The sequence below is a fragment of the Pundamilia nyererei genome, unplaced genomic scaffold (genome assembly GCF_000239375.1).
Source record: "Pundamilia nyererei isolate P.nyererei 1_Seehausen unplaced genomic scaffold, PunNye1.0 scaffold00007, whole genome shotgun sequence".
NCBI classification, from domain to species: Eukaryota; Metazoa; Chordata; class Actinopteri; order Cichliformes; family Cichlidae; genus Pundamilia; species Pundamilia nyererei.
Genome location: NW_005187408.1, coordinates 2,671,517 through 2,694,939, shown reverse-complemented (window position 1 = coordinate 2,694,939; position 23,423 = coordinate 2,671,517). Strand labels below are relative to the sequence as shown.

Below are 23,423 nucleotides of genomic sequence, written 5' to 3'. Positions count from 1 at the left end.
GGGGGCCACAATTTGATTCATTTATCCGCACACTGTTATTAACCCTGTGGAAAAAGAGATGTCAGCCGCCATTTCAGCCAGCAGGACATCCGCGCTTTGTTTAAATGCACTAATTACGCGCATACATTAGAGGGGGACGGAATAGCCTGAGCGTAATTTTCACATTTTTCAGTTTCCCGTCTGTTTGACGTGCAGGTGAAGAGATGGCGGAAAGAGGCCGCCTTCAGTTGCAGCGCCACCTCCCCACCCCCTCCCCACCCTGTATTTTCATAACATCCTAACTTGATAATATCCAAGGGGAAACACCGGCTTGTGCGCTTTTCTGTTCGCTTAACGCTCGCATACTGTGGCTGTGCAGCTGTGAACTAGACCCTAGAAGTCCAGAGGCCTCTCAACACATTCACGCCAGTAGGAAACTAATGACGCATTTAGTAGTGCATGCGTGCATTTTAATGGCTTGCCTCGGCCTTTTTTTTTTTATTTTTATCTGTAACGCATGCCTCGTCCTCTCTGAAGGCCAGGGAAGTGATACTCATGAAGTCCATCTAGGGCCAGCAGGTTGCGGTGGACCTATAGCAGGTCATTCAGCTGGCGCCATCTTCTGGACGGAATAGCAAATTGCTCGCACAGGTGAGCATATTGCACCATTCATGTGTAACCGCGCTTTCCTGCTCCATCCTCACCACTGCCTGTATTGCCAGTTCATATGGGTGGATCAAATGTAATCAAAGCGGAAACCTCCACCCACCTTTAGGAGACAGGTCTGCATGTGAGGCATTTCATATTATTATATTATTATTGTAATAATTTTTTTAAACTACTAATTTGCCGTTGCGTTTTCCGCTGCCCCCTCAAGTTTGCCTCCGCTTTGCATCGCCATGTTGCACCAACTGTCCTTGGTGACAACGGCACATCCTCCATCCATCCCCGCGCTCTGACATAATTGGACACTTGCTCTGCTTGAGAGGCCAAGCAGGAAAAAGAAGGAGAGAGAAAGCGAGTGTGTGTTGGGAGGGGAGGGAGGCTTTTAAGGCGCGCGTAAGCAAAGTTAATTAGCGGTTATTAACAGCCCGCATAATGAGAGCGAGAGGGAGTCAATTTAATGACTTTGTTAGCGCGAGTTCAGAGCGACAGGCGATGATCGAAACAACAAAGGCGAGCGCGCACGCAGCCATCATGCGTAATTTCCAGCGGTAATGCGGTCTGATCAGAAACAAAGGGTTCTAATTTCGTTCAACTGACTCGATAATTTGTCCTTATGTAAGGAAAATAATTAATGACTTAATGCTTCAACAGAAGTAGCTTTCCTTGGGAGAGGGTTTTTTTGGAGGCCTAGTTTGCTGGAGAAGGTGGTAAGGAAATCAATTTCCAGACCCATAATTATTTACATCATGAATTTAAAACGTGGACGTGTGCCTCTGCTCCCAGTTAGTGCGCAGACGAGGGAGAGTCTATTAGGAGAGGAGAGAAGGAGTTTCGCAGTCTCCTTCTCTCAAGCAAATTGTGTGTGGCAACAAATGGGCCACTTGTTATAATGTAGGATAATAGATTTAGATATTAGAACAAACAGCAAACCGCGAAGGATATGGACCGGATGTAGTTTGGCAAACCGTTAAATGTAATAATAAATGCAATATTTAATGCAGTTCATCAGTGCAGATCTGAAGGGTTTGGTGGCAGATGATTCCTGGTTATACTCTGGAGTCCAGCCTCATTCACGGCTGTATTCCCCCCCCCCCCATGTGCAGGTCACTGTGGCTACCGCCTCGCAAATCATCCAAGCGCCTGCATGCGCGTCTTTACGCATGATTTCATCATTCCACAGATGGGTTGAGTCGGAGGAAAGATGTGAGCGCCATTATCGATTGAGGGAACATGAGACGCCTGCGGGCCACTCTTGGATTCATGGCAGGTGGATAGGTCACCCACACGAGAGCGGCAATTTCACGGCCCTCATTGTCTCCACTGATTACTGCTTTGATCACAGGAATCAAGAGCGCGAGACTCTCGTAAACCTCCAGCGTGGTCCAGGGAGCTCGCGAACTGAAGAGGTCATCATGCTTCATCATCACCATAACCATCAACATCATCATCCTCATCATCACCATCCTCATCATCACCGCTAGTTGACCATACCAACCTGGGGCGCTGTGTGTTTTCACAGGCGCGTTGCCCTTTTATTGATTGCGTGCCTTAATTTTAATTCGATTGCGCGAGTGTCAAAAATTCCGCAAGAATCATCCTAGTAATGAGATAATCAAAGTAATATATGCAAATCAGTTATGTTGCCAGCTTATCAAAACCGGAGTGCCCCCCCTTGAGTCTGAAGAAGTCCATTTATTCAGTTAGTGGCAATACCTTGCGCAAATGGCGCGATGCAAATGACAGTTGATTAGACTAAATTAAGAACCTCGTTTCTCCCTGACCTTGTCTGAGTTTTATGTAAATTCTTTTTTTCCCTTTTTTTTTTTTTTTTTTGCTTTAATGTGATAAAAGTGCATTTTTAAAACCTCGGCCTTTGTAGATCTGAACAATATTTTCCACGAGAAAAACAATGGCCAACCTCAAAACATAACTCAGTGTGTCAGTAGCTTGGATGATCCCCTGACTGGCTCTTTTGTGTCTGTCTTGCTGTCTGTCACAAATCTCAGTATACCTTGACCCTGGTGCAACACCCACAGTGACAGAAAGTGTACCGTGATAACTTCCTTGCTGTGGGGGAGTGTGCCTGGAAGATGGACTAGGTGTGGGCGCCTCTGGGTGTGGGTCTCCTTGTGTGTGCCTGTGTGTGTTTACACAATTATGTGTACTCATGTGTGTACCATAACATATTGTCTAAGAAGACAGAGAGAGTGCAGTTCAGACTTCCTCTCTGTGGGGTGTGCGGGGCCTGTAGATGGGAAAGGAATAAATCCAATATAGATTGCAGGGCTGCGCTGCCTCCCGCTGGGGACCCTCAGACTTGCAGGCCAGGATCGAAGTGCTTTTCTCCACCTAAATTGGCCCGAGAGGCTGCAGGAGCAGCCGAGCTACACCCCCAGCACTGGGACTGCCTACGACCTAATGATGGTGCTGGGGACAGACGCAGATATACTCATGCGTACACACAGACGGAGATGCACGCGTTTTATACGTACACACCCGAAACTCACACGCAATCATGCCCAGATTGATATAACATCAGTCACACTCTTGCACCAGTCAAACACACACTTTGAGAAGAAAACCACACAGATATAAACACACCCTCCTCGTTCTCTGATGTTGAACACACTCATTCCTTGTCCAAAGACCATTCACCTCAAGCCTTCCTCTTCACATCTTAGGCCACCCCTCAAACCTACCTCAGCTAAACTACAGATTTAGAGGAGGCATCCTCACTACCTGTTCGCACTCTGCAGAGAGGGAGGAGTGAATAGCATAACTGGCATCACACCAAGTGTCTGGACTGATATGCACTGCTACCATTTGGTTCCCCTGCAAGGAAAACACCACCAGCTCCCCAATGCCATTACGCTTCCTGCCAAACGTCCCGGCACTGTCATTTTGGTTCTGTCCAGGGAGCTAATTCTATTTGTGATGATGTGCCGCTGGGAAGGGTCCAGAAACAGTGTGACAAAATATCCTATAGATGGACATTTGTGGCTCAGTGAGTCTCGGTACCCGCTCGCAGGGCATTAAATGAACTACATAGCTCATCTCTAGAGTGTAGAGCTGGAAGATGTCATGAAAGACCGTGTGCCTTTTGCAGATACAGTTACATTTCTGCATTTTATAAACCATTTTAAATCACTTTTCTTTTCATGGGAATATTTACGTCATCTTTCTAAACAGATTATTCTATAATGCAGATCGTAGCGCGATCTCACCAGCTCGCACGTCACAGTCTTGCTGGCTGTCTTCTCTGTTGCAGTGAACTCACTTATTACAAAATGAGTGTGGTTAAAAAGAGGATTCAGTGTTTTTAAACTGTTTCGTGGTTACTGCAAAGTGTAAGAGTTTATAGATATGCTATACCGTTTGCTTTGTAAGGCAGGACAGAGCTTTCCCATCCTGTAATAACACTGCTATAGAGCCACTGATATCCTGCTTTTTTGTGTTTGCACTACCATCTTGTATCTTTTCTCTCCTTCGTTTTGTCTTCTCTACTATTTTCCACTTTGTATTTTCTCCCTTTCAGCTCGCTCACGCCTCTCTTGTCTCTTGATACTGACACATCTTTTACCCTGTTGTCTTCAATAGTCCACTTGTGTCTTTGCTATGGAGCAATTCATTCAGTTGTCCCTGGCTACACCCGGCTGTTTTTTTGCTTGCAATTTTCACGTATCGCCTTTTATTTATTTATTTTTAAAATTTAATAACTCATCTATGCCCTTGGGGAAAGCACATTTTGAGTTTATGCGTGTGTGTTTGTGTGCGGCGCAGACACAGAGGATGCATACTAAATATCCTGAATGCAAAGATAAGTACGTGCAGTACACAAACATAGGCCAGAAACACATACACGACAAAATCCTTTTGACATCAATAATTGGTAAATCCTCTGATTAACTTGTAAGAATTGTCCTTAGAGTGCTTAAGTAATTGTGTTTGTGTGTGTCCTTTTTTATTGCATGCACCCCCTCTCTGTAAAGCACATCTTTATAACCAAGCAATTCCAAAGCAATTTTCTCTGTGGGAGGAGAGTGTAATTTTCTATTCTGTGACACTGTGATGTGTAAGAAACTGGGAGCTGGCGCTAAAAGGTGTCTGTAGTGTGTGTCTTGGTGTGGGTGTGAGCCACTTTAATGGCCAACGCGGGGCGGGTGGCGGTGGTGGTGAGCGGGTGCATGTCAGGAAGGCCATCATTTAATGACTCCCAAATAGTGCCCTCCTCGTTAGAGCTATCGTCCTGGAAACGCGGGGCTGTGAACCACGAGAGCGCCACACGCTGCAACAGTCTTTTATCTTCATATTAAACCATTTGCATAACATTACCACGATAGATAAGATTCAGGAGATACTCAACCTACTCAGGGAGCGACAGAGAGAGAGTAGACACAGGAGACACAGAGAGGGTATACTACATGTCCTTGCAAATCTAATCAGCGTTAAATGGAGCTGTCAAATGTGTGTGTGTGTGTTGTGTGAGTGTGCATTTGCTACTGGAGGGCTCATGTCAGGAGTCATTTAACATTAAAGCGCAACAGTATATAACAGGGCTGTAATTACAAAATGCAAGAATCCAGATGTGACATCTAAATACAGCAGTCATTTATCGGTGATACACAAAATAACACCAAATGGCGTGTGCACTTATATGTCCTTCACAAAGTTGCGTTTTAATGTTTTCTTTTTCTTAACGTGTCGCACAAATTGTATTTGTGGCAGCAGCTCTACAGAATACAAAGAAGTAGCTAATTAGAACAAATTACATTACTAGCATTTTCAAAATTGCAGACATTATTTGCATTGACGGCAGCATTTTGTGCAGCATCAGCAGACTAACAAAAGGCTGAAATTCGTGTTTTTTATAGGCACACCGAGCTATGCTGTTTAAAGTGGTTTGCTCTGTTCTGAGGACTGTCGGATCTGCAGCTGCTCTTCCCTGCTCAAAGAAGAAAAGACTTATTCCAACAGAAAGAGCAGGAAAATGTGCAAGCACACGCTAATTAGTTGTTGCTATTTGCCACTACCTGATTAGCACAGTCAAGAGTCCTGTTGATCTGTACAGTATATTGCGATTAGTATGGATATAGTGTATGCCACTCTGCCACGTCTAAGCCACTCACAGGTGGAGTGAATAGCATCGACCATCTCATTACAAGTCTCTGTTCTTCGCAATCATGTGGATTAGTAACACTCCCCGATGGCACCAGCCTCCAGCTGGACAATGTGCCTCGCCCCCACCAGTGGCTCTGGTTATTAAAATCCTGTATTGAGCCTGAAGCTGAGCATTTCTTTGTCGCTATCTTGGCATTTTGAAACTATATGTGATAAGTGACGGATACTTCAGTTTACAGAAGGTAAGGCTAAGCCCACCCTGCTTTATCGTCCTTTTGGACACAAATAGGGAAGATAAGAAATGAAACTAGAGACTGAGAGCGTGAACTGACCAGGAAAGTACTTTCTGCAGTCATACTTCAAGAAGCAGAGGGCTGTTTTCCTATTAATTTCTATACATCTATATATTTTTTTGTAGTCAGATCCCTGTTCTTCATTAGGAATTAAGATTTTAGGCAATTCATCTTAAGCTTCACTATGTTGATCATTTATACTTTACTTAATACTCCATAAGAGCTACTTAGGAACTGCTCACAAAGAGCCCAAAGTGCTGGACTGTTCTCAAACCTCCACAGATCCCAAACCGGTCGAGCATCTGGAAGCTGTATCGCAACCAAACCTTCACCACTGCAGCCCCCTAGTTTCTGTGTCCAAACCAAGATAGATTTGAGCTGTTTTGATGACATGAAGAGGACTTGCACAATATTTGTAACAAGGTTTTAATGTTGTGGCTATAAACACACTGGATTACAATTCCCTGCTCAGACTCTGGTAGAAGTTTAAGTGTAGTTTAAGGGTATAAATAGTATATTTTAAAAGTATTATGACAAAGCTTCAGGCGAATGCTTCAGGCCCTGACACTGACTCGATAAGAGAAAATACCATTGTGCTGTTCAGCTATGGTTTTATGTATGTGTGGGTAGATGATCACTGATCGACAGCTTCCTGACTCTGCTTGCTTGAAAATACCCAGTGGAACAGGGCAACATATAATTTTTATGTGTATTACCACGCATTGTCCCTAGCATACATCTGATCAGTTTGTGAAAAACAAACAAACAACAAATAAATAACAACTGTGAGCCATACAGGACACTTAAAGAACTAATTCAACCTAATAACATACCAGAAAATTGTTTTTTAAAAGGTTAATCTCTCTTTGATATTTTTAACAATACTTTACCTGAATAATGTTTTTGTTTCTCAAAGCAGAAAAAAAGGTTTTGTCCTTAATGCCTGTCACAATAAAAAACTGTACACAGAAAGGTCTGGGCACAGATTGAAAGATACGCTGTGTCCTGGATCGGGTGGTACATCACAGAGGATTTGACACTATGTTTTCTTTCTGTGTGTATTTTGAGTGAACTGAACCTTTAATGGTAAGACTAAGGCTAAGGGGGCAAAAATGAGTGTAGGCTACTTGCGTGTGATATGAAAGGCTAAAGATGCCATCACAAAACAGAATACTTACTCTATGTGTGTGTGTGTGTGCGATAGAGAAAGAGAGAGATTGCTTGTTTATGCACACTGGGATAGACTGTGCCAGGTGAGTGTACCGTTTACCATCAAACCATTGAATTCAGCAGGCATCTAATAACAAAGCATTTATGGCCCACTTACGCATGCATAGATATAACTGTCAGTAGGAAACAACAGTCCCTTTTCTCCGTCTCCAGCTATTTCTTCTTCTCTTAAAACACACAGGCACCATCCGGATTGGACCCAGATACTCTAGAATTCTATCATCAGACTCGGGGATGAAATTAAAATCGCTCATTTTCTTTCTCCATACAAGGAGCAGATCAATTTCCGGAGACTGGGACGTGATATTTTCCTGCCATTGGGCTTTCTCGTCTTTGGCACAGCACCCTGACTGGCTGCCAGCGGGAGGCCCGGGCCTGACTGCACGCCTCGCCGGAGAACAGTTACTTCTGCCGCGGCGAGTTTATTTGCGCCTCGCTATGAGAATTGCCATCATTTACCCTTCCCCAGCGCCCCCCTCCAGAAAGAGAAAAGAAATAGACAAGCAGGGAGAAGCGAGGCAAGAATGAGAAAGGCGAAATTGATTCTTTTTGATACATGCTGCCTGGGGGACATTAGGCACACCTCGTTTGACCACCTATTTCAAGAAATGAACTGAATAAATTTTGCGTGAAGTAATGTATAGGCCTTTTAGAGGCCTCGCGCTGTTGTTTTCGCTTTATGAGGAACGACGGGCTCGCTGCAGCGCGCAGAGGTCATCTGAACAGACGCGAATCCTGGTTTTAGGAAAACGAAATTAATTGTAGCTGTACAAGAATGATAACACACTTTACATGAAACAAGAAGTGAGATTGTGTTGAGCATGGCGAATGTGCTGAAAACACTGAAATCTGCAGGACTGGCGGGCCCCGGGGGTCAATGGCATATTAAACAATTCACGCAGATTGAGCAATGCCGCTAAATATTGAACAAACTCTTGTTGCCCAGATGTTCGCTTTGCAGGACGTGGGGATGTGCATGGCGCCCGTGTTTGCACAAGTAGTGCGCATGAGGTCACCACTTCAGCAGAATGAGAACTCTGGCATAATATGTTCTGCGTATGATGCAAGCTTCTGACCGCCTACCCGTTGTTACGCCCCACTTAAAAACGAAGTGTTGTCAATACATTTTTCTCTGTATGCGCTGTCAGTGATAGGATCGCTGTGCCATTTAAAACCATGACTTGGACTTTAATCCCTCAGTGTTCCTTACCTGCATCACAAATTTCTTTTTAGTCGGTCCTTGTTTGTCCTGGCAGGGACACCGGCCCTTGTTTGTGCACACTTTGACCATCCGACCCGTCCTTTCCCTTTTACGTGTCCCCCAGCTGTTACGTCACAGAGCCAGTCAAGGCCTAATTAAACCCAGATTGGGAAAGCGTATAAATCCCAGCCCCTTTTCCCCAGTCTGTCCAAACAGCAACATGCAGACACCCCGAAGTGGATTTTAGTCGAAGGGAAAACATTAAGAAGAAAACTGCAAGTCGATCCGTAACCACTGTGAAACGCTCAACAGCTGCTACAGAAAAAGTTCTGACACACAGCAAAATGGCTGGACTCAAGGTAAGACAATTCCTCGAAGCAAAACTGTTGCTAAATGTGTAAATATTCAATTATTATCGCTTATGAGCTGCGTCTGTGTCGACTATCAGACTGTGCATGCATGTGGAGTTAGGGTGCAGAACTATATCATCATTGTAATACAGAAGAAAAGTTTGTATTTTTTATTTATTTGTTTTGCACCAGAATGTGTGAAATTCATGCGCCTTAAAGCCACCACAGCTCCTGTGGCCGCAGACTGAAGGGAGGCGTTTCCTCCAACCAATCAGAGCGCTGCATTTTGCAGCTGCCCAGATGTGGTTTGAAGTGCCTAAATCTTTTTTAATTTCATTGGGAACGCTTCAATTTAATTGCAAAAACATGATTTTAAACCCCAGTTTTCCAATTTATTGCCATTGCTGCAGAATTATGGTGATGGGCTGCATTAAGTAGGCATTTGCTTAGATTACTTTTTTTTTTATATATATAGAACCTTTAATATTTGACTGAAGGTTTCAAAGTCATGACACCTACTCAAATGCAAAGCTTTGTCTATAGTGGAATAGTTAACAAACTATCCAAGGACTGCTGGGATCATTGCCAAGTCTAGCTTTGCTGCTCTAGCTCCAATAAACTTTTAAGAGGACAGAAAACTGACTTTGTAAAGCATTCCTTCAACTTGGGACACTCTGGAGCTTCCAACAAGCACTTTGGCACATGGTCACGCACACATGGAAACCATCTGTGTCTGTGAGTGTGCTTTCTTGCAAACTCACAATGACTCAGCAAGATGCGTGTACACTGTGACAAGTTTGATCGTCCTGTGGCAGAAGAGACGCGATCAGTAGAGGTGCAGGCGAGATGCAGAACAACACTCTTATCCTAGATGGAACATTGATCAAAACATGCTGCAGAGGATGTAAGTGTAATTAGGCTGTTTCTGTGGCACAATAACACAAAATAATGGATGACTGCAAGGGGGGAAATTTGGCATAACTGCAGTTTGTTTTATCATAGATCTAATGTGAATCAATATGACAACAATTAACAAAAAGACAAGCCTTAATGACAAGCCTTCAAGTTTAATTATAACCAGCATGAACACATTTATCCTGCATTACAATGAAGCTGCATGATGTATTTTTTTTATTTTTCACTTCAACTTGTCTCCATTTGTGTGTTGGATGTGTGTTTGTCTCTTTCAGTACATGAGCGGTTTCGGGAACGAGTTCTCATCTGAAGACCCTCGCTGTCCTGGATCCTTACCCGAGGGACAGGTAAAAACCCACACTGGGCTCCTTTTGTTATTTATTCATCATTATTTTCTAATTGTTGAAAATGAGGGTAATTGAACACCATATATAGTGTACATATACACACATTACAGCATTTTTTTATGTTCCATGTGCTTGCAGAATAATCCCCAGGTCTGCCCATATGGCCTTTATGCCGAGCAGCTCTCCGGCTCTGCCTTCACCTGCCCGCGTCCAGCCAATAAGAGGAGGTGTCCTTTTCTGTTTGAAACCTAAATCAGACTTTATATTGACTCCAAATGGATCCCAGACAATATGGATAACAAAACATTTCCCTTCCTCTTCTTTCTCTAGCTGGTTGTACCGCATCCTTCCATCTGTTAAACACAAGCCATTCACCTCGGTTCCCTGTGGAGATCTAACAGAGAACTGGAACGAAGTGGAGCCTGATCCTAACCAGGTATATCAACACAAGGAGTCCCTGCTCATTTTGGGCTTAGTTACAAATCTTTCATCGCTTTTACATCTGTGTGGTAAATGTTCAGCCGAAGCCATAACAAAGTTTAGCATAGCATTTAGCCGTCCCAGCGCAACCAAATCTATGCACTGTCTTCTCTAAACCTCACATTAATGCGGTTTAATTGTGGTAAATGACACTGTTTGGGGGCCAGCAGATTCCCTTCATTTTCAGTATTGTGGCTTTAGCTTCACATTTACCACACAGCCTCCAAAGCTATACCGATGTTTTCGACAAGGAAACAATTTCAAGCTCTTCACACTGTTAAAAGTAACAGTGTTGTTTCAATCCATTAAAAAATGCTGGCGACATAAGAGCACATACAGCCACAAATTTCAAATCTGTGATTGGTGGCGACATGCTGTACGTGACATCATCATCATCAAGTTTGTCTGTTTCAGACAAGTTTACGAAAAGCAATGATGAAGCATAATAAACAGTAGATATATTTATATATAGTAACTTATTTAGAAAATATTTTCCATAGATTGATTTCTTTAAATACACTGAAGGTGCACAATAGGTACACTACAACGAACCGCTTCAAGTAAAAGTTAGTATTTTGCAAAGCAATCTACTGCTACTCATAAATAGAGGTAAATACTGTAAATACTAATAGCTGGGAAACGAAATATAAACAGCAAGCTAGTAAGTAACAAAAACAAACATATTTAAAGAAGCTGTAAAGCAGGCCCACGGTGAAATAATGGTGGTTCTTATAATTTTACAGTAAAAATTTGTTACAGTGCAGATTCTGACTCTGAGGTTTCTTTCACAGCTTCGATGGCTGCCATTCACCATCCCCAAAGCTACAGAGAAGAAAGTGGACTTTGTGGCTGTAAGTCAAGCTAATTATTTCTCTTATTTTGAATTTTTATGAAAATTTCCATCTGATTTTATTTGCGTCCTTCTCCACGTTTCAGGGTTTGCATACTGTCTGCGGTGCTGGAGATGCCAAATCTCGTAATGGCATTGGCGTCCACGTGTACACCTGTAACACCTCCATGGTCGACAGGTGAGAATGTATAAATTATGTGACGAAAGGATATATTTTTATTGATGAAAAACATTTCCAGCCTTCCTTTGATCTTATTTTATTCTTGTTCCAGGTGCTTCAACAACTCAGACGGAGACTTTCTGATTGGTGAGGAAAGGAGCGCTGTTGTTGTTTTCGCTGTCATCTATCATAAGAACAATGATAGCTCAAACATCAGCCTGCCTTCTTGTTCAAATTTTCTTTTCTCTGTGTCTCTCTTTGTCTGTTTGTGTGCGCAGTCCCTCAGCAGGGAGAGATCTTGATCACCACAGAGTTTGGGAAGATGATGGTCGAGCCGAACGAGATCTGTGTCATCCAGGTGGGCTGTATGTTTTCCATTTCCCCTGTTTTCAAAGAAATCTGCCGTTGTGTCTGCCCCAACATCCCACTTACCATATTTAGAAAGGCATTGTTTGGTGCTTTTTGAAAGTGACCTCAAAAATAAGCGACGGTGGAAAAGAGGTTTTAAGCTACCGAAAGCCTGACCACCTGGACAGCAGCACGTGTGCTTTTCAAAGTCCGTTCAGAACTGAAACAGCACACAGTTGATACTTAATAGGACAAAATTTCCTCTCACTGCCACTTTTCACATTTTTTTTTTTTTAGCAAGGGATGCGCTTCAGTGTGGATGTGTTTGGGGAAACCAGAGGCTACATACTCGAGGTGTATGGTGCCCATTTTGAACTGCCTGACCTTGGCCCAATAGGTTTGTATGATATTTGTGAGTCTATATAAGTGCAGCATACGTCTTTGTCTTCACTTTTCCTTGAAACGTGCTCACCAAGCTCCTTTACATCTATGTCTTGGAACAGAATGTCCATGTCTAAAACTGTTCACACTTTTCTCTGCGTAACTCACTCTGTGCTCAGAGGATAAATCTTGCTTAGAAATTTTATTAAGGAGATTAACATCTGCTGTTTTGTTTATAGAGTACATATAAAAAGCAACAACAACACAAAATCCTTCTTTGAGCAGCATATTGCTGTTAGATATTTAGGAAACTAGTGACTAGCTTGTGATTTCTGTGTCTTCCTACATATAACAAAAATATTTCTTGCGCCCACCAAAGATGTTTTGGCTTTCCGACAAAGCATCATGGCTCTAAAAATAATGTTTTATCATTAAATGTATTCGCACCTACAATTGTTTTAATCTTTATTTTACCTTTATTCACTAGCTGGGCCCACGTCCTCACTTTAGGTTGGACAGCGTTTTGGTAGGTAAAGCTGAATGCTTTGACATGGCTTGAGGGAAGGCCTCGAAGGGGAGTGGTGATGAATCCCTGCCCTGGCAGACCCCCATGCACCAAATAGAAATGAACAAGTTAAAGAATTGAAAACAAGAAGGCAGGGAGGGTGGGGGAGGTAAACGAGAATGAACAGCTTGCAGAACTGGGTGAACCTATATAGACGACAGCGTGTTTGGAGGCGTGGTCCTGCTCCTGAAATTCCAATACATAATCTCCAAATAGTTAAAATATCAAAAAAATGCACAGCTAAATTGCTAAATAAGCTAACACCTTAACTACATGAAACCACCTGTGATTACATGATCTGTCACTCCCAATTGTTTCCTATTTTTTTTTATTGTTATCATTGTCATCATGGTTATGCCTACACTGCCTTTACTTTGACACTTTGCGTGTGTTTTGCAGGAGCCAATGGTCTGGCTAACCCGAGAGACTTCCTGTGTCCGGTTGCATGGTATGAAGATCGCAAAGTGCCCACTGGTTACACCGTCATCAATAAATACCAGGGGAAGCTGTTTGCATGCCAACAGGTGGCTATTGTTGCACACAACTTCATTTGTATCACTGTACTTCCACGTGTACCTGTGGTCTGACAGGGACACACACATACACACATGGCTTACTTGCCCTATTACCCTATTTAGTTTTGTGTCTGCTTCAGTGAACGCCATCGAACTGCCGCAGTGACTAACAGGAAACTGTCCAAGTGAAGCATATGATCCATTAGCTGCTCCTGCCGACTGAATTGCCATCCCTGATGATTTAATATCGAAGCATTAGCTGTTATCCATTCAGCAGGTTTCCGCCTCGACTCCCTTATGAGTCTTAATCACTCATAATTAGTTAAGGCATTCTGGAGCTGCAGACAGTGTACCTGTGAAGCTTTTGCTTTGTAGGAAAAAACCTTTTTCAAGTTAAGCATTAATTTCAACATATTTCAGCCGGGGAATGATCCTCCCCCTCCCGAAATGTCCTGTTGGGCGCATAATTGGATCGACACATAATGTCTGACAGGAGGTTTTTTACTGAGGCAGGGAGGAGGTGGGAGGAGAGGTTTGTCAGGGGTGGGGGTTGGGGGGGTTGTAACCGTGGAAACCATGTCAAACCACACTGTTATTATTCATCATAGGAAGTACACTAGGGCAAGATACTGTCTTTTCTTTTTTTGAAGCAAAACAGACCTCTTCCCATCTTCCTCTCTGCTTCTGCTTGAGTATCTGCCACCAGTTATATGCTCTTCCCAGAGAGTGGACCAGAGAGGTTGCAGGGGTAAGAAAATAAGATGGGGCGGTGGAGGCCTCGTATAAGGGAAGATTCTGCCGCTCCTGCCTGGTCCTGCTGTTTTGTTCCCCCGCAGAGTGCCGAAATTGCTCAAATTAACTTATTATTTGCTTGACTGGACCAATATGTTTGTGTTTTGTGTGCGTGTGCGCGCAAGTGCTCGCTCGCCTCCATTTTCCTCCCTTCATTTTAATCGAATGTAGTGGAGTTATCACAGATGAATGTCCAAGAAATTACCTGCACTGGATTTCCCGAAGGCCTCTTTGTACATCGACTACTGTCAGTTGAGTGTGTGTTAAGTTGTTTTCGGCGTTCATTAGTCACGAATGTTTGCGTGTGTGAATGCATCTGTGTATGTATATGTATTTGCCAGTATTCGTCGTTGGTGTGTATTAGCTGTTCGTGTGTGGAAAAGCTTGTGTGTAAAGGAGCAGGGAGGTCAGTATGGAGGCAGCTTGAGTTGTAATGAACTATATTGATTTTAGAGTTGCTGTTGAATGTCTTTTTTCGCAGTGACATTATCAGAACAGAGAAACTATATAAAATTGCTGTGGTTTTAACAATCAAGATAAAGAAATATCTCTGCACCCACTGCTCCCCTCTCCCCATAACTGCGCTGCTGCGAGCGTCAAAATGCTCAAAGTTTGGGAAAGTTTGATTGTGAAGCCAATTACCCCATAATACCTGGAGCCTCGTATCACAAAGAAAAGGGGGGAATGAAAGAGAAGAAAGGATGAAAGAAGCACACCCTCTTTCACAATCAACCCTTTTCATTATGACCAGTTTTTTTCTCTTTATGTGAAGAAGTACTCTCTCTGGGAATTTAAGATTACAAAGACATTATTCATTGTTCCGTTTTCCCTGTGAAAAGCTCAATTTAAAGCCTTTTGTGTTTGTTGCTTGGGTAGACTCCTCTTATTTGTTTTGTTCTGTGCTCTGCACGTAGGATTTCTCGCCATTCAATGTGGTCGCCTGGCACGGTAACTACACGCCTTACAAATACAACCTGAAGAACTTCATGGTTATCAACTGTGTGGCCTTCGACCATGCGGTGAGAGTTGCGTTTAGGGACACGCCAATAGCACTTTTGAATGGAAAAAGCCGTGCTCCTCACCCGTCGCATGTTTATGATCTCTCTATATAGGATCCATCTATCTTTACTGTGCTTACTGCCAAATCCACTAGACCAGGGGTTGCCATTGCTGACTTTGTCATCTTCCCCCCACGGTGGGGTGTGGCTGACCACACCTTCCGTCCACCATACTATCACCGTAAGACACACACGCGCACACACATCCATTTACCCAGCCTGTGTCAAGGCAGTAGGTGAGAACAAACCACCTGCTGTATGACTCACTTCAATGGAGACCCCACAATAGTCTCCTTTTGTCCGATTTCATTGCAGACCTATAAGGCCATCTAGCGGAAATCAGTGTTACACCTGGCACATTCAACAGCAAACTAGACACATGACGCTGCTGTGTTACAGCTCCTCCTGCTTGTCACTGTAGGTAACTGCATGAGTGAATTCATGGGTCTGATCAAAGGCCATTATGAGGCCAAAGAGGAGGGTTTCCAGCCAGGAGGGGCCAGTCTCCACAGCATAATGACCCCGCATGGCCCGGACGTGGACTGCTTTGAGAAGAACAGCACTGCTGAACTCAAACCTGAGAGGGTGGCTGAGGGAACCATGGTAATCAAACAAAATATATATATGGTTAACACATGACCAAGTCGGTATCGTTTATCACAGCGTGCTTTTTCCTATCACCAGGCTTTTATGTTTGAGTCGTCCTTCAGCATGGCGGTGACAAAGTGGGGTCTTCATACATGCCAGAAGCTTGACAAGAACTACTACCAATGTTGGGAACCTCTACGCAGCCACTTTAACCCCAACTGGAAGCCCGGCAAACAGTAGAAACCCAGTGATTCAGAATGCATTAAGAGCAAACAAATCAAAAATAAATATATCAAAATAAAAATTTCACTTCTCGCAATCCAATGATTTGTGTTCCCCGAGTAGATCTGTTGACAGAATAAACAGGAAGAATAAAGTAATTTCCTTCTCACAGAAGTATAAAACCAAATTGTCGTCACATGTGTATTTTTATTTTTAAGAAACATAACTGCAAAATTAAGGAACAATAAGAGGCAACCTTAGACCAGCATTCTGTTTTACTGAGAGGTGTTTGGTAGGACCACTAATGACCCTGTCTTTACCCCTCATGCCACTGTTGTACCAATATTGCCATTATCCTTTAATATCTAAATGACACTGCAGTGCTTCTTTATTGGACTATATATAGTCTTGCTTTATGTGAAACGGGGATCATTGATATCAGCATGTCTTGCATTTTCTTTTCCTGTGCCAATCTGAACTTATGTGAGAGGGGGGAATCGAGTCCTTCAGTCTGCAAGTAGATCCTCCTTGCCTCTGTGTATAACTGCAGACATGCAAATGGTACTTTCACACATGAAAGCCACGTAACTCTGGTTTGACAATATAATTTTATTCGGTTAATAATAATTACACACATGGACATCATCTCTAGAACACACAGGACGAGGGTCTTTCTACACCCAGGCTCAAGATGACAAACTGAACTTGCGCTCGAGGGTACCGGCCTTAATTTGCTCCTCCTTCCTATCCTGTAAAACAGATGACAAAAAGATGATAGGTTAGTGCGGTTTCCATAGAAACAAAGTCATATCGCCTTCACCCTCATCACCTTCCAGACGTTTTCTCAAACTCCATGTTTTATGAGTGAGCTTTTTATGATTTTCAAGCAGCTTTTTCCCCCCCTTCCCAGCACCAAAAAAGGGGGGTTGGGACAAATATGATAGCCCAGCAGTGTGACAATTGGACCAAATTCTCCCTGGAATCTCAATTGGCGAGGACTTTGACGGTGAATCTCCATGACAATGGGGTAGAAAATGAAAGCAGGCAGCATTTTGGATGAAGCATTCATTTCTAACGTGAGCGGGTCTGTGTCAAAAGAAAGAAAACCAGATCAACGGTGCACCTACATGGGAATAATGAGTCCCAATCTTCAACTAAATAGCTTTTCAGGTTTCTATGACAGCATTTGTCACCAAATCACATTTTATGAATACCCAGATCAAATACTCTAAATGGTCAAATTATTACAGTGGCTGAAAAATGACCACTATTGTAACAGTGTAAAGTAACCATGTAATCAATACTGAATTGTTTTGTTTCCTGCAATAAATGCACTGATATTTTTTTAACCTCCAACAATACTTGGCAATTTACTCCTAGTTTCTAGTCTCACACGTGCCTTTAGACAGCCTAAAGAGGGCCAGTGGGGCTTAAATTGTGGTTCAAGAGCTCGCTACAAACTTTTGTGATGAGAAAACACAGCTGAGCCGATTAAACTACCCATTAAGATCAAGCAGACAGCGAGTGAGAAGGCTACAGTGTTTCTTGTCTCATACCCTGTCTGTCTTGAAGATGTAGTAGAGGGCAAAGAGAGGTACAACTCCAAACATTGCACCCAGCAGAGAGGTCTTGTTTGTAGGCCTGAAGTGTGCGTAGGGATTGCCTCGTGCGTACACCCAGCGTGTCAAGGCAGGGTCTTCCTGTACAGACAGAAGTAAGCAATGACATTTATCACCATATGTAAATGTAGAATTCACAGCGGAAAAACTAGACTCCAATATTTACAACAAATCAACTAAAATTTAAAAGTCTCATAGTGACGTTAAAATTATTAATATCTGTCATACTTAAACCTTTTATTTTAGGTGGGGAAAACTCAGGAAACAGCAGAAAAGAGAGGGGGGGGGGCATTTTTCAAGGACAGCTCATTTTTCCAGAAAAATCCTGGTGTACATATTTTACATTACACAGTTTACATTTACTTTACTGGTACATTTAATTTACTGGTATTGTGCTTGCCGGTCAATTTCATGAACTTAAGAGAACAAAGCCATTATAAAATGTAACAGTAAAAGTAACATAGCAAAATGTCTGCCTTTAAAACAATCACAGCGCACACAGTATAGATGGAAAAATGAGGTAATCCAACTACACCACTGAGTACCATAAAGACGTTATGGAAGAACTGAAGTATATCCAGCCAGATGACAAACTAAGTCAGCATGAAGAGCTGCTACAGCTACTTTGGTTGGACATCTGCTATGACTTTAAGTTTCAGTGCAGAACCTGCACTGTAGCGATTCAAGTCATTAGATATTATACATGATATTCGGTTATACTGTGTTTTGATGATTGTGGTTGACCTGTATAACAGGCCAGCATGCTGTATAACATGCTGGCCCACCATCTCTCATAAGTGTCGAGCTGGGTTGGGGTCCGGTGACAGCAAAGGCCATGGCATATGATTCAAACTATTTTATATAACGATGAAATCATTCAGTGAAACCTGGTGCCTAAAGGATGGGGGCTACTCCAAGCTGTAAAGACATGTTTCGTCACAGGATACAATGACCCCTCACACTAAAGACTGAAGTGGACCCAAACCATGTTAGCGAAATGCTCCCTAGGAGCATAACATAACAGAACCACGAGACCCCCTAATTTAAAACACTGCAGGGGTCGGGTTTTTTCTGTCACCAGTCAGTTTTCAGAGCACACCAGGAAGAAAGCAATCTGTACTGTAGCGCTCGGTTCCCAAGACGTAAACGATCTTCGTAATGCAGTAGTGACTAGCATGGAGTGGAAGGTCTCGTTTATAATCTTATCTAAAATTTAGACTAGATAAATACATATAGTCACCGCTGTGCCCCGCTAATGCTACCCGTTAGCATTCTGGCCAATAACTTGAGCCCTTTTCAAGGGTGACATTGCTAACTAGCAAGTAGCCACTCACAATGAGCTCTTTTCTGTGCGGGTTATTGAGTTGCAGCTGATATTGGCGCTTCAGATTTGCTCGCAGTGCACCCCTGGCTTCTTCGGCACGCCTCTGCTCCGGCGAAAGGTTGAAATATTCGTTTGGATCCAATGTTTTTGGCCGAGTGGCCAAGGGCGCCTCTCGGTAGTCCGCCATGATTGTTTAATGACTGCTGGAACGGTGGAAACGCGAGCTTGTGAAATCTCGCGTTGAGTGAGCGCCGTATTACCATAGCAACGTCAAACTCTGGCTGAACGAAGCAATGGATGCAGCGCAGGAAAGTGAAGAGAAAGTGGCTGACGACACATCGCCTGACAGTAATGATGACTTTAAATGTGAAGACATTTCTGCAGAAGACGAATTGAGTTTAAAAGAAGGTGAAGAAGACTTGGAAGCGACGGTGAAAGCCATCCAAGACCGGGCAGAAGCCAGTGCAAGGCCCAGTTCAACCAACAGAACATCCAAACCACCAGCCGTAGTTGACTTTTTACGGAACTTTCTCTTCCAAATGGGCATGACAGAAACCCTCGATTGTTTTCAAACCGAGTGGAACGAGGTGGTGCAGAAAGGACTGCTGGAGGAAGAGGGTCTCATGGTGACCCCATTCGTTCACATTGAAAACCAGCGTCTGGAAAATGAGCTGAAAACCGCTCTGAAGGAGATGGAGGAGTACAGGCGTACAGTCTCTGCAGCAGCCGGGACTCTGGTGAGGGTGCAAAAAAACAGAGACTTTCACCGGATGCAACATAAGCGTGTTGTCCAGGAGAAAAACCTACTCATCGAGGAGATGAGGAAAGTCAAGATGCAGTGCAACAGCTACGAACCTGCGGTGAAGCGGATGAACGAGAAATATGAGGTCGTTTTAAAGCAGGTCATGCTGGCGGCTTTGGAGAGGGACAAAGCCTTCAGGGAGGTGAACTCTTCGTCACTTCAACACGACACCCTCTGTGGAGGGGAGGAACGGGGAGGAGAGGCGGGCGTAGAGAAATACCCTTCAGTGACACAGCCGAGACCTCCGGCCCCTGCGCACTCAAAAAAATAAATTGGGTTGTTGTTACATTTACAAGAGTCTAAATATTAATTTGAACAAAATAATTTAATGTTTCTATGGTGAACGTAATTAAATAATGTATGATCTGCATGGAATTCAACAAATTAATTTATTCTTGGTGAGATGACACAATGATACAATCTAGTAAGAGTGGCTAGTTGCCTGGACTCGCGAATTGCACGAGATCACACGAGATTCCAAACCACAGGAAAATCACTGGGGTTATAAGAGGCAGAAAAGCATACACACACTATGCTATATGCACTGTTACCTCACAACAAGAATGTCCTGAGTTTAAGTCCAAAGACACGCAGCTAGTGGGGTTAGATTAATTGGTGATTCTACCCATATGTATGAATGCTTGTCTGTCTCTCTGTGTTAGCCCTGTGATGGACTGGTGACCACCTATCCAGGGATGACCCTGCCACTGACTGGCCCCTAATTTAAGTTATTTAAATTAAGTTGGACTCAGTTGCACTAAATGCGTACATTAAGTAGGAATAACAGAATCTCATAATGTTAAAATAACATTTAATAGCGTGGAAATCCTTTCCATTGCTCTTTTCATGTTCATTCAAACAGTTTAAAAAAAAAAAATTTGTTCTTTTTTATTAAAAAAAAAATCATTGTTGTCTGAAGGTGCTGACATGACCAACAAATTAAAAACACACAATACAAGCCCAACATTTAGTTTATAAGTGAGGGCTGGGGATTAATGTTTGGTCAAGCACGCCAGCAGATTAGAGACCTGACGAGAGAAAACAAGAAAAAGTGTGCTCAATTAAAACAAGTGTCCGATGAAAGGGGACGAGTTTAAAGCTACTGGTATGGACATACATCATAGTCTCAGAGAAACTGAGATAAAGAATTACAAGCTTTAACTAAAACTTTAACTAAAACAGGAAAAAAATTAAGAGTTTCTTCAAGAGAAGAAGCAACTGGAGTGCAAACTCCAATACATGGACAAAAACCACCAAGTGCTTCAAATAATGCTTGATGAAGCACTGCATAAAAATGCAAAAAAAAAAGTGCAACAGGAAGAAATACAGAAAGAAAGGCAACCTGTTCTCCAAGACTAAGAGAAAAAAATCTAGAACTGCAAGAATGTTATAACAAAATGAAGGACAAAAGATGCAGTGGAGCTTCAATGAAATGCAGAAGAGAATGCAGGAGTTAGAAGACATGTACAACAAAGCGTTGTACAACGTAGTACAAAGCTAATACAGGAGGTGAAATCTAAAAAACTGAAAGAAAAGCTTGAAGAAAAAAAAAGAAGCAACATTTAAGAACTGGAGAAAAGACTCAAGAAACTTGAGAAGCAAAATGCAGAAACAATCGATGACATAAAAAATCTCATCCTTCAGATAAAAGAGCTCCAGGAACAGTGCCTGAGAAAGAAGAAAAAACGCTTCCACTTTTTCAGGAAGAGGAACCCTCCTGCTTCCTCCTCCACCTCTCCTCTCCCCTCTCTCCCTTTCTCTCCTATCACCTCTTCTTTTTTCACCCTCACCCCCCAACTAGTCCAGGCAGTTGACTGTCCCTTCCTCAGCCTGGTTCTTTTGGAGTTTTTTTCCTGTTTAAAAGGAGTTTTTCCTCCCCACTGTTACCTAGTGCTTGCTCAGAAGGAATTGTTGGGGTTTTCTCTCCTCTGCCTCTTTCCACCTTTCTATCCCTTTGTTTTTCCACCCTCTTCTTTCACCCTCTTTTCCAACCTCTTCCTTTCATCTCTCATCTCCCTGTGTTCACTTTTGAGAACAGAGAGATAGGAGGAAACAATAAAGACAGTCAATCATATTTTTACATGCATCAAATCATTGTCTTTATTCATGAATAATCTAAGGAAACAGTGGAAAAAATAACACCTCTCCAAGTCTTAAAGATAATCCTAAACTAAACAGAAACAGCTCTGCACTGGCATACAAGCCCTGTAGGGCACCTGACAATAAGCCACTATGGCTAGTCTCCATCTTCACCTAGCACACACTAGTCCTTGAGAGCACTAGCAACTGCTGACTAAATAGCCAGTGGCTCCCCCCAGCCTCCTATATAAAAATTCAATATCAAGAAAGGATTAAATAAGTTAAAGCAATGCTTAATCTTTCATTCAAATATAATGATAAGTTAACAGTGGGGACATTAGCACAAGTATAGAAAATGTCCCAATTCTTTGAATGTTTAAAATAGATTATTTAAGTCTCCAGTACACTTGGCACATTCCCTCCTTGCCTATAAAAGGAGGCCAAAAAGACCCAGACTGGTTTGACAGTTCCTGGGTGTTGGCAGATGGAGGCCAGGTGGAGTCTGGAGGAGAGGTTAGAAACAGATCAGAAACAAATCTTAAAACGTTGGGCAGCTCTCTTCATGAGAGTTCTCTTAAAAGTAGTGTGGCAACAATATACACAACAGTTAGATGAAAGCCACTGCAATGTGCTTAGAAGTCTGCCCCTGTCCTTTCTGTAAGTGTGTGTGTGTGTTGTGTTTCAGAGTAGGAGTTTTGCCCTTGTCTCCACCCTGACACCCGAGAAGCACCACTGATTACACACCTGGTTGCAGTTGGTCTGTTTTAAGATGGAGACATCCCCTTATTTGATGCCAGATTATTGTGCTGTGTGTGGTAACCTGCTTGGTGCATCCTGAGTGCAAGTAACTCAGGAAATTGTCGATTTGGACTTCATCCTCATTTTTAACAAGAATGAAAGTGCCTATATGCTGGAAGTGGGTCATCCGCCTGAGTGGTGTAGAGACAATGAGCTTATTGTTAACACCTCAAAAACAAAAGAGATGATTATTGACTTTGGGAGGTCAAGGGTAATTCCCTGGGCATCAGCATGAAGTAGAAGGTAGACTATCAATAAGCACAGAACACTCTAGAGCCATCTGGCAAACGGTTCAGGACCATAAGAAGAAGAACCAACAGCCTCAGGAACAGTTTTCAGCTATCATAACAGTACACAAGTAATTATAGACATATCATAGAAACTTCAATACAGATAACGCACTGAGGACACTTCTGACACCTTAAAGTGGCCAAATCATTTACAATGATGCTGTTTATCTCATCTGTTCTTACCATCTATTCTTTTCTTTATCCATCCTTTATTTATGCATTCATTTTATTTTTGTTATTGTTTTTTTTTTATCTTAAGAGATCTCAAACCATATTTCATTGTTCTATGTATAAAGCCAATAAAGATGATTCATTCATTTATTAATTCATTCATAATGTCTATGGCAATTGCTGGAGTCACTCAATGGTTCAGACATTATAGAAATTAACCACAAGAGGGCACTCTTTAGCAAGCTGTGGTTACTCTACTGTGACTGTAGCACACATTAACCG

General features: G+C 42.7%; 3 protein-coding genes across 4 annotated transcripts; 2 read left to right on the top strand and 1 right to left on the bottom strand.

Annotated features, from left to right (window-relative positions):
- Positions 1 to 8,623: 8,623 nt before the first annotated feature.
- On the top strand, positions 8,624 to 16,232 carry hgd (homogentisate 1,2-dioxygenase). The gene is made up of 14 exons (XM_005722522.2): positions 8,624 to 8,846; positions 10,028 to 10,099; positions 10,238 to 10,326; positions 10,430 to 10,535; positions 11,371 to 11,430; positions 11,516 to 11,607; positions 11,702 to 11,736; positions 11,868 to 11,947; positions 12,235 to 12,334; positions 13,283 to 13,407; positions 15,105 to 15,209; positions 15,303 to 15,429; positions 15,670 to 15,851; positions 15,933 to 16,232. The coding sequence occupies exons 1-14, from the start codon at positions 8,832 to 8,834 to the stop codon at positions 16,074 to 16,076; spliced, it is 1,332 nt and encodes a 443-aa protein (XP_005722579.1). The 5' UTR covers positions 8,624 to 8,831; the 3' UTR covers positions 16,077 to 16,232.
- Positions 16,233 to 16,647: 415 nt separating this feature from the next.
- Positions 16,648 to 19,231, bottom strand: ndufb4 (NADH:ubiquinone oxidoreductase subunit B4). 2 transcript variants are annotated; one of them, XM_005722521.1, is made up of 3 exons: positions 19,012 to 19,231; positions 17,615 to 17,758; positions 16,648 to 16,807 (listed from the first exon to the last, which is right to left on the bottom strand). In XM_005722521.1, the coding sequence occupies exons 1-3, from the start codon at positions 19,186 to 19,188 to the stop codon at positions 16,745 to 16,747; spliced, it is 384 nt and encodes a 127-aa protein (XP_005722578.1). In that variant the 5' UTR covers positions 19,189 to 19,231; the 3' UTR covers positions 16,648 to 16,744. The 2 variants fall into 2 exon arrangements, with proteins under 2 accessions (XP_005722578.1, XP_013771430.1); XM_013915976.1 differs by lacking the exon at positions 16,648 to 16,807 and having other exon boundaries at positions 17,609 to 17,758.
- Positions 19,232 to 19,241: 10 nt separating this feature from the next.
- LOC102206033 (sperm-associated antigen 16 protein-like) lies at positions 19,242 to 20,095 on the top strand. Its single transcript, XM_005722520.1, has one exon. It carries the CDS (start codon positions 19,295 to 19,297, stop codon positions 20,072 to 20,074), a length of 780 nt encoding a protein of 259 aa, XP_005722577.1. The 5' UTR covers positions 19,242 to 19,294; the 3' UTR covers positions 20,075 to 20,095.
- The last annotated feature ends 3,328 nt before the right edge of the window (positions 20,096 to 23,423 follow it).